The sequence below is a fragment of the Macadamia integrifolia genome, chromosome 1 (assembly GCF_013358625.1).
Source record: "Macadamia integrifolia cultivar HAES 741 chromosome 1, SCU_Mint_v3, whole genome shotgun sequence".
NCBI lineage: Eukaryota > Viridiplantae > Streptophyta > Magnoliopsida > Proteales > Proteaceae > Macadamia > Macadamia integrifolia.
In genome coordinates, this window is record NC_056557.1 from 21,906,466 (window position 1) to 21,918,034 (window position 11,569).

Here is an 11,569-nt window from a genome sequence, read left to right on the forward strand (position 1 = left end):
GCCATAACCTCCCTGATTTTTGGAACAGCCACCACGGCCAGAGGAGGAGGAGCCAGTGTTCGAGGTGGAGTCACGTTGGGCCAAATTGGCAGTCGGCTGAGTGGTAGACTCATCAGTGTTAGTCTCAATTGGTTTGCCAGGGGTTTCGGAGCAAAGTTACCCTTAGTTGATGAGCAGGCTATGAAGTTCTAAATAGGGAATTGGGTCTGGGCACGCCATCAAGGTGGGAACAATATCTTGTAGGTCCTAGCAAAGCGCACCAAAGATGTGGAGATTAAAATCTTTGGGAGGTACAAGTTTCCCCACAGTGGCCAATTTGTCATAGACGGCCTTGGCACGTTGGAGAAAAGCATTGACAGATTCACCCAAGGATTAAAGTATCGTTATCGGTCGTTGTATCGGTCGGTCAAAATTAAGATACGTATCGGAGGGTATCGTATCGTAACGGAGATACGCCAAAGATACAGACATAAATAGATAGAAAACACTTTTTTATACACTTTTGCATAAAAAAAAAAGTAAAAAAAAGCTATATATAACATGTATTATGCATATATAGTAAATTGAAAGTATCGCACTAAGAATCCAAGGTTTGTAGTTATTCCATAAATGTAAAATCCTTGTTCCCAACCTTGGTTTTCACTTTAGTTAGAGAGAAAAATGGTTGGTAGCAACTTTGGAACAAAAACACCTCAAATAATTGTGTTTTTTTGAAAAATTATCCATCTTGACCATTTTATGACCGTATCGGTATGTATCGGTGTGTATCGCTCGATACATACTGATTCACACCAATACGTACCGATACATACCGAAACATACATTTCACTTCGATTTTGAATTTTTCATAGAGTATCGGTGCGTATCGGTGTGTATCGTATCGGTGCATATCGGTATGTATCGTAAGATACATATCGGTATTACGATACATACCGATATGTATTGTAAGATAAGTATCTATACAAAAGGGTTTTAAAAATTCCATGTATCGTATCGGTCCGTATCATATCTGTAAGGGCCGATATGGTACGATACAGACCGATACTTTAAACCTTGGATTCACTAGGCTCATGTTCAAACTTTTGAAGACCAAGACGCAGGAACATGAAACTAGTAAAGGTAGATCCATAAGCAGTGTGCATGGCTTCCAAATCTCATTACTGGTGAGTTTTCATACAACAAGATGGAGAGAATTTTCAGACAGGGATGTGATAAGGAGACTCATGATCGTCGCATCTTGTTCTTACCCTTGTAGAGCTGCCTTAGCATCGGGAGGGTAGGGAAACGAGCCATCAACATAAAGAAGAAATTTTTGTTCCTTAAGAAAGGGAATGATCTAGGTTTTCCAAAAAATAATTTTTTTAGGGAGAGAAAATGGTGAGCAGCAGATATAGAGGGGTAGTAGGAACAATTGCATTACAGGCGGTTGGAGGATCGGTTGCTATGAGAGAGGTGGCAATAGGTAAGGAAGAAGATAGAGGAGGAGGGATTGTCTAAGGTAGAAAACGTGAGCCAATTGGCTTTGATACCATGTAAAACCTAGTTTGAAGGAATGTCTCCCATTATATGAAACGTGTACAAGAGGCTACGTTATATAGAGGGATTCCGGAATCCTCATGAATCACAACTTGTTATACAAGAGTTAAATATGGATAGAAAGTCTTGCTGATCAAGACAAGACAGAGATGGAATGGAATCCCATGGTCCCCATTATACTTGGTAACAATATATTTGGCTGATTGGATAAGATATCACACGTGATATGCATGCACAAGGATATTAGATGAGCTGGCCATTAGATATACATCAATAGAGAGAATGAATACTCCCACACCTATAAGGAATCATAGTTGTCAAGGTGCCACCTTGGCATCCATGCGAGTTGCTTGGGTCCTAGGCGACTATCACCTTATACTTTTAGACTTCTTTATGCCAGATATCATTTTTATTTAATATTTTATTCATAAATAAGCAAATACCCCCTTATTTGAATCCAATAAGAATAGTTTAAAATTCAAATTCCAAAAGGATAAAAAATCAACCCCTCAGTCCAAGAACAAAAACTGGATTTTTGGTTGTAGGAGCAATTTTCAACTTTTAAATGTTGGGGTTTTTCTCAATTCTGAAAATTTTATAAATCTTATCATAGTACAACATTAATAAAAACCAAAAGTCTTGTAAAATAATCTTTTGTTTTAATGTTTTTAAAATTATTTTCATTCAAGCGATTTTAACAACAATCATGCACTTTAAAATAAGTTTGACCAAAACATAACTTTGTTGTTATAACTTAGATTGAAGTAATCTTAGACTTGTTGGAAAGCTAGTTTTGTGTCATCTATACAAAGAGTCTCATGTAAAAAAAAAAAAACTTTTGACCAGTAAAACTTATTATAGAACAAGAGCATTTCTCTAAATGTTGATTTTTTATTACTTAATATGACTTTAATGTTGATCGTTGATAATTTGATGTGGCTTAATGTTGATTTTGTATGACTTTATGTTGCTTAATGTTAATTTTTGATGATACAAGGTATATGTAGCATACTAAATAATGTTAGAAAAAAGTGAATAAAAAATAACAATTGGTCGCCTTGCTCGCCTTAAGGGTGGGCGCCTTGTCCCGTAAGCACTTAGGCAGCTCTCCAATGCCTTGGTTCGTCTTGGCACTGTGAGCCTGTGACAACTATGTAAGGAATGACATACACCTCCCTAGTAAAAAAGGACAAATAAAATATTAGACAACAAGTAAAGTAGTTCCCAAAGTATCCCTAGTACACGAACTCTAGCATTTCGACCAGAGTTTATGGCTTATTCAACTCTTGGAATGGGCTAAGATTTTGTGGTCTGAATCCTCCCTAAAAACCCTCCACTCACCAGGACTTGAGGCTCAGCAGATCAGTCCCTCTAAAGTTTACAATAAATCTCTCTTACTTTCTATTTTTTGTCTCATTATTTTCTAGTTTCCTTTCTTACTAGTTTCAGCAGATCCAGCCATTGGATCAACCCCAACCCAACCATCGGAGCATATATTCAACAGGTTCTTTACCCTATTCGACCTGATTTCCAGCCACATGCAATTGCTGGTTGTCAAGTTATTTAACTCCTTTATATTCTGTCCTTTTCCTTATATTCTTCATATCACTGTGATTCTGTTCTGTGGGTTGTTGTCCACAAATCTGTCCTACAGGTTAATGGTCTTCATCATACTCATGAGGTTAAGGAAACAGTGGATGTATGTTAACCATCACTTCTACGCATTTAATCTGAAATTTCTGTAGTTCAAATGAAAACTTCTATGGGAGCTAGGTAAACCATTCTAGATGACATCATGTCACAGCACCGTCAATAACTTCTAAGCATTATCAAAGTTTCAGGCCAATTTGACGATTTCTATTGGATGAAAAATCAAGGTGGAATGCCCATATAGTTGAGGTAGACCAGAAATTTTACAGGTGGCATTCAAGGGGGTCCCAAATCTATTTAACAGTGAGCAGAATCATCATTCATGTCGCTGAAGATTGGGGAGGTATGACACCAAGCCTTCTGGATCATGGGGTCATTAAGGCGAGGTTATATTTTGCCAACTTTTATTAATCTTTGAATAAATATTGGAAATTTATGGATAGCATCATTGTTCCGAGTTGAATTTAGGTCTTGTAAAGCCTTTTTTAGATGGGTGAAACAAATGGTGTTTCATATACAAGACGAGGTTTTGTGGTTTATGTAGCTCCAAACCCCTGATGTTGCAATTTGTAATCACGAAGTTTGTTAAACTTTGAATCATGTTCAAGAATTACTGAAGCTCTGTATGTGCTTAATACTTACAGATAAGGTTTGAATACTGACGTGAAGAATATGATTGAATAGTGTACTTGTTTTGAGCCAGTTTTACGGTAGAGAATTTTGTTATCAACTCTTTCTCTTCTATCTAAACTGCCCACTTCATTCATTCTTGCTTTTTCCTGATTTTTGTATGTTGCTACTACGGGTTTGTCACTATGTGGTGTAGCTTTCTGCTGATCTGTTTCTGATGGATCTTTGCTTTTCTGTTTAACCTTCTTGTCTAGATCATGATATTGGTGGTTTTACCCAAATATGTTGGATCATCAGCTGCAAATTATGCAAAGAATCTTTTGCGGGCGACCCTTCTTCTTCAGTACATACCCAAGCTTTACAGGTTCCTGCCTTTGCTTGGTGGTCAGTCTTCAACAGGGTTCATATTTGAATCAGCATGGGGGAACTTTGTTATTAATCTTCTCATGTTTATTTTGGCTGGGCATGTTGTTGGCTCATGCTGGTACCTCTTGGGTTTGCAGGTAGGTGTAGATCCTTTTATCATCAATATTTTTTTGCTGAATTTTACTTTCTAGTATATATATAAATTTTTTATTATTATATATATAAATATATATATTAGTGGAATTTTATGGATGCATATTGTTGCATCTTGAAGTTTGTGAAAGCTCTTACAGACTTTGGTGCTTGGGTCATTTGTCGTATATGATTGGCATTTGTAGTTACATTGCATATTTGTTGTTTCTGTCTAAAATGATGTTACTCCTATTTATAATATTAGTGGAACATTTTTGGGGCTAAATGCTCCTGTTGAACATTTCGGAACCTAGTGATTGGGAGAATGGATGGGAATTTGGTTGATGGTAAATTCGTCTCCTATTTCCTGAGTGGAGGTTTGCATGAACAGCCTTCTGATATGTCACGTGTCTTTACTCAGGACATACAAGTGTCTGTGTCCACAAGATTTGAAGAGATGCTAGGTGATCTCTCATGGGACAGAATAAGTGGCAAAATAAGTTTGACTTTGTAACATTGACAATGGAGCTTGGAGTTAAACCCCCCCCCCCTCTTTTTGTTGGCATTGGAATCTAAGAATTGTGAATTAGTTGTCTATTAGTAGGTTGTAATGCAAGATCAATTGAACTAGAAGCAGCTTCTTGCAGAAGTGGTATAGTTAAAAAAGGGGCTTATAATCAAGACTCCATTTCTTGAGTTGATAGTTCCTCTTATGATTTATGAATATAAAAATTATCATGAAAGCCATGGCAGACTTCAAGTTCCAACTTATAGTATACCGAAACACTACAAGAAGCAAAGGAAAGAAGAGGGTAAGGAGGAAGAAGAGAATAATGGGGAAAGGAGAGAAAAACTGGAAGAAGGCTTTGTGTAGGAGAAAGTTAGGAGAGAGATAGATATAAAAAGCAGGAAGAAAGCTTGGAGTAAGAAGAATAGATATAAAAAGCAGCACCAGTCTTGAATATAAATTGCAGTTGTAGACACCAATGAGCACAAAGAACTTCATTCTGGTAACAATACCAACTCAAGCACACCAATCATCAGTAGCAATAGTAGACAAAAATGTTCATGTCAAATAAATCCAAAAAGCAACGAACAACATAAGCAATGGTGAACTCCAACCGGAACCCAAAAAATCCGGTATGGTTCGAACAGATTGACCGCGACCCGATGGGTTGACCTGCGACTTGGAGTATATATTGTACTATCATCTTGTTGAGCATTGTCATTTAATTTGGGGGTTTTTTCGAGTTAGGGTTTTAGGGCGAGTTATTCGTCGCCGCTGCTTAGGTGTAATCTCTCTTCTGCATAGTGAAACATCTTCTTCTTTGCCGAGGACGTAGCACACCACATCGGTGTGTGAACGTCGTTAAATCTCTATGTGTTGTGCAATCTGTCTTGGTTTATTTTCGTTTTTCTTGTGTTTGCTCTAACAAGGGGAACCAGTAAGTAGTAATCTTCACACACGTAAATGTTGGATGAGGTAATGATTTGTGCTAAATATAGCACCAGCCCTCTTTATTTATAATAACAGAGAGAAAATTCTAGAATATTACAAGGACCATTAAACCCCTTAAGGACCTAAGGACCCGTTTGGAATCTGATATTTTCCATAAAACCCATTATTGCAACACTCCCCCTCAAGTTGGTGCATAGATATCACATATGCCCAACTTGCATCTAATAGGCATAGATATCACATATGCCCAACTTGCATCTAATAGGCATAGATATCACCACATATGCCCAACTTGCATCTAATAGGATGAAACATCTTACTACTAAGACCTTTAGTAAATACATCAGTCAATTGTTCACTATTGGAAACAAAATGCATAGTGATAAGACCCACATCCAACTTCTCTTCATAGTTATTAAGGTGGTAAGGTGACGGAGGCGTTTAAGGGTCTTTTAGAGCACCTTAGCGATAAGGCGGGCATAAAGCGTCACCTTATTGACTAAAGCGTTCCTGTGTAATTTTTTTATAAAACCATTCTATTTGACTCAAATCCTAGGTGAATCCTATTACTTATATGCTAAATAGATATTAAAGGTTCATACTTCATACCAATGCAAGATATTCATCAAGAAAACAAATCAATAAAGTGAATAAGTATGAAAAACACACAGCTGATGCAAGAGGAAAGAGAAACACACAGCGTCAACACTCAGCAAGAGTCTTACGACTCTCACGGTCTCACCTTAGGTAAGAAAAAAAAAACTGTTGAGAGTTAAGACTTGAGAGTCATAAGACTATGATGAACAGATGAAGATGAAAGAAGAAAGAAGGAAGAAGAAGGGAGAAGAAAGAAGAGAAAAAAAAATCTCACAAAGAAGACGAGAAAAAATAGAAAAATAAAAAAATAAACATACCTGGAGAGAGGGGAAGGAACCTTCACCAGAGGCCGCCGGAGAAGAATCAAAGGAGGAGGGACTGCTAGAGTGCTTCATTGTTGGCTGTGGAGAGATTTGGGGTTTTGAGAGAAGATCGTGTTTTTTTGGTAGAGTTTTAAGTCATTAGAGTTTGATCCGGTGTATCTCATGTGCATCTAACATTATGCACCTTCCAATCATGAAGTCTATTTTGGAATATTCATAAATCGGCTATAAAAACAAATCGTTTCTGAAAAAGCCCATAAGGCAGTCGCCTTTGCTATAAGGCGTCATAAGGCGTCGCTTTAGCCGTGGTTGCCTTTCATACCCAACATAAAGCGGCTTATTGCCTTAACCTCTCTCAACCGCATTAGCGCCTTACTAGCGCCTTACCAACGCCTTAATAACTATGCTTCTCTTTGATGAAGTGTCAATCAATCTCCACATGCTTGGTTCGATCATGTTGGACACGGTTGTGAGCAATACTAATAGAAACTTTGCTGTCACAAAAGAGCTTCATAGGAAGGGTGGAAGGGACAACCACATCTGTGAGAAGACCATGAAGCAATAGGAGCTCACAGATGCTATGAGCAATAGTATAGAACTTTGCTTCAGCACTTGAATGGGCAACACAATCATGGCTTGCTTCGCCACGTAATAAGGTTACCACCAGCAAAGGTGCAATAACCATTAGTAAACCTGCGGTCATTAGGGGAACCTGCCCAATTAGCATCCATGGAGGCCTCCACCCTAAGGTGATCATGAGGAGAAAAAAGAATGCCACGTCCTGGGGCATATATCAAGTGGCGAAGAATACGCGACATAACTTCTATATGAGTCAAGTAAGGATCATTCATGTATTGACTGACCAGGTTGACGATAAATGCTATGTTAGAGCATGTATGAGAAAGATAGATCAAGCGCCCCATTAATCCCTGATATCTCCCCTTATCCACAGTGTCACATTCCTTGCTACTAAATAACCATTAGCTTCAATAGGAGTATCTAACATGCTTGTCTCAGCAGGAAGGTCAATCACATACTTCCACTGAGACAAGTAGATTCCACGAGAAGACCTGGCAACTTCAATTCCAAGGAAGTAATGAAGCTGTCCTAGATCTTTGATCTCGAATTTCTCACCTAAATATCTCTCGAGGCGAGAGATCTCTGCCAGATCATCCCCATTAACAATAATATCATCTATATAGACTATAATGATAACAATCTTGCCACCATATCTCTTGATGAATAGAGTGTGATCGGCATCGCTTTGAGAGTAGCCTGTAGCAATCATAGCCTTGCGGAAACGCCTGAACCAAGCACGAGGGGATTGCTTCAACCATACAATGCATACTTCAGTTTGCATACCTTGCCTTAGGTTTTGGAGCAAGTGAACCTAGGAGGAATGTTTATATATACCTCCTCCTTAAGTTCCTTATGAAGAATGCGTTTTGGAGCAAGTGAACCTAGGAGGAATGTCTATATATACCTCCTCCTCAAGTTCCCCGTGAAGAAAGGCATTCTTCATATCTAGCTGCTAGAGATCCCAATCTAAGTTGGTGACTCAAACTAAGATAATATGAATTGTGTTCATCTTAGCAACTAGAGCAAATGTGTCCTAGTAATTAATCTTATTGGTCTGAGTGAAGCCCTTGGCAACAAGTCTAGCCTTTGTACTGATCCATTGTATCATCAACCTTTTGTTTCACTGTAAAGACCCACTTACAACCAACTGTCTTCTTCTGTGAGAGAAGACACACTAGATCCCATGTGTCATTCTTTTTTAGAACCTACATCTCTTCAACTATAGCTGCCTGCCATTGTGAGTCTGTACTTGCTTCTTGCCAGGTATGGGGGATAGACACAAAGGATAGAGAAGACACAAAACTATAGCAGGAAGGAGAAAGTGAGTCATAAGAAATCGTGTTAGAAATAGGATGTAAAGTACATGACCTAGTGCCTTTACGAGCAACAATAGGAAACTCAAGAGGCGGACCAACAGAAGTAGAAGAAGAATAATCTGGGTCCAAGGATACAAGATCAGGCTCGAGAGGAAACAACTGGCATGGTATGGTATTTGTTGGATGTGTAGTGGTCTGGGTCTACTATTTGCGATTATAAACGTGTATCTCTAGCCGAGGCAAAGAAGGAGTGTCACTCTCCCCCTGAAACAGGATGCCGGTAGGGATAGCAAGTTAAAAAAGCAACACATCTTCCATAATGGAAGGAAACTCTCCCTGAAGAGGTGACCCAATGTAGTATGACATAGATTCGTGAAAGATAACATCCATAGTCACAGACCAACGCTGAGTAGGAGGATGAAAACACCAATAGCCTTTCTAAGTAGGACCATACCCCCGTAAAATGCACCGAAGACTACGAGGATCAAACTTTCCGTAAGGATGGTGATCGTGAGTATAGCGGACACTGCCGAATACCTTAGGAGGAATAGGAAAAGTAGTGGAACCATGGAGGAGTTCCAAAGGGGAGCGGAAGTAATGAACTTAAGAAGGCATTCAGTTAATCAAAAAGGCAGCAGTGGCCAGTGAGAATCGTGTCACTCAAGTACTAGGGAGGGACATACATCTTAAGCATAAGAAAGTGTGCTACCTTAGAAAGGTGGGGATTCTTTTGCCTAACAACCCCATTTTGTGCTGGAGTATCTACAACAACTAGTTTGATAGATCATCCCATGAGTGGAAAGGTAGGCCTGAAAGGACCCTTCGAAGTATTCGTGGCCATTGTTGTTTCAAAGGATCTTCATGGTAGCACTGAATTGAGGCTGAAGTCTGAACCATGCGATGAAACTATTGAAAGCAATGGAAGGTCTCGCCCTTGGTTCGCATCATATAAACCCAAGTGGTCTGAGAATGACAATTAATAAAAGAGACAACCCACCGATAACCATTGATAGATACATAGCAGGATGGACCCCAAATATCAGAAAGTATCAAATGAAAAAGAAATGGCACTTTTATTTCCAGAAATAGAGTAAGTGATCCGAGGTTGTTTGGCCAATACACATGCCTCACAAAAAAATGATTCAAATTTATAATTTTTAAAGGAAGGAAAAAGCCTAGCTAAAGTTCCCAAAGGAGGATGTCCCAACTGGCAATGCCACTACAGTAACTCATAGATGGAAGGTGACGTAGAGGATGTCTCAAAAGACTGATCATGTCTGAAAAGCCTGACCAGAGACCAACCCGAGTCATCATCAAGCAGCCCTATCAGAGCCAATTGTTGCCTTTGTCACTAGATCCTGAAAAACATAATGAGACGGAAAAAAGTTAACTATGCAATTACGACTGGAAGTAAGACTACTAATGGACAATAGATTAGTAGGAAAAGAGGGAACATATAATGCAGTAGAAAGGGCTAAAGGAGTACAACTAATAGAGCCCTGTCCCAAAATAGTGGAATAAGTCTCGTTAGCTAACTTAACCTTATTATTACCAAGACTAGTAGTGTACTGGGAGAAAAGAGACAAACCACCTATCATATAATCGGAATCCCATGAGTCTATAATCCAAAGGGTGGAAGGGACATACATAGTATGGCCACAGAAAGAGATACCTGACCCAGAAGGGGTGGAATGAGCAGAGCTCGCAATAGCAGGGCAGGAGAGTCCGGATGTGTCAGAAGGCACCGGGTGGCAGTGAGGTCATCAGATGATAGTGAGGTTGTGGAGAGATGCTAGTAGTAGAGTTAGAAACTGGGACCTCAATATGGTTAGACTGAGCAAGAGTATTGGCACGTCCCTTCCCTCGTCCTTTGCCAGATGTATCAGCAGGATGGCTATGGAACTTCCGACAGTGCTCTTTGGTGTGACTCTCCTTCCCACAGTAATATCACTTCAATGGAGCTCTGGTAGAGGAGTGTTTGAGATTTAAAATGTAACCGCAAGCGTACGGATCAGTGTAGCTACGGGTCGAACACAGGGAGAGGAGCCACTTTATTTTTTATTTCTTTTAATAATGCAAAAGTGAACTGATTAATGGTTGTGATCTAATTCTAATTACCGTCCTAAACATATGTATTTAAAATAACGTCCTAACTATTCGTCATCTAAGAATTTAAAGACGCAAGCCACGCAATTAAAATTAAATAATTAAATAACTGAAAATAAAAAACCCACGCAATTAAAAAATAAATAAATAAATAAATAAATAAAGGAAAAAAATGTTGAAATAAAAATAATGTAAAAGAAAGGGGATAAAGCTAGAGAGAAACTCACAAGTAGGTTTCTCTACTTAGCCCGAGGGATGCATCATAATATGAGCTTCCCTACTTGACCAGAGAGTCACTCTTACAAGGGTTACTCTACTTGGCTTTAGAGAAAGGGAGACAATTAAAATAAAGGCAATAAATTGATGGCTCTATGACTAGGAGGGGCAAAGCCAACACATACACTAGCCATGAACCTTGGGGGAAAGGGATAGCAATAATGTAACGACTGAAAATAAAAATCCTAAATTAAGAAAGAAAGGGTAGTCAAAAGAGGGAATGAGAGGGGGGAGAGAAGACTATTGAAAGAGCCTACTTACTTGAATCAATGCTTGAACTTGAAAAAAAAATTGCTTTACGGCTCGTGATCTTGTCACCTAGATCTAAGCCTAGAACTATAACTTAAAAAATTACAACTCAATTGCATAAATCATAAACATAAAAAGGCTGAATACGAATAAAAGAGTGCTTGCATTAATTGACATAAAAAAACTATTACAAAAGTGATTAAAGCAAAAATAGAGAAGAACTAAAACTAAAGAGAGAGAGAGGGAGAGAGAGAGAGAGAGCAACTAAAAAAAAAAAACTAGAAGAAGAATGAATTATCTCCCCTTTTCTTACATGAGTTGTATTTACAATTTTCTCTTTCCTAAAAGAG

The 11,569-nt window shown here is 38.7% G+C and overlaps 1 protein-coding gene across 1 annotated transcript in view; it reads left to right on the plus strand.

The window, feature by feature from the left end:
- The window catches only part of LOC122081527 (probable cyclic nucleotide-gated ion channel 20, chloroplastic), a 118,982-nt gene that overhangs the window by 78,847 nt on the left and 28,566 nt on the right, over window positions 1–11,569 (plus strand). The window contains exon 6 of the mRNA XM_042648681.1: window positions 4,071–4,319. Coding sequence (XP_042504615.1) covers window positions 4,071–4,319 — 249 coding nt within the window. The remainder of the gene's footprint in view (window positions 1–4,070; window positions 4,320–11,569) is intronic.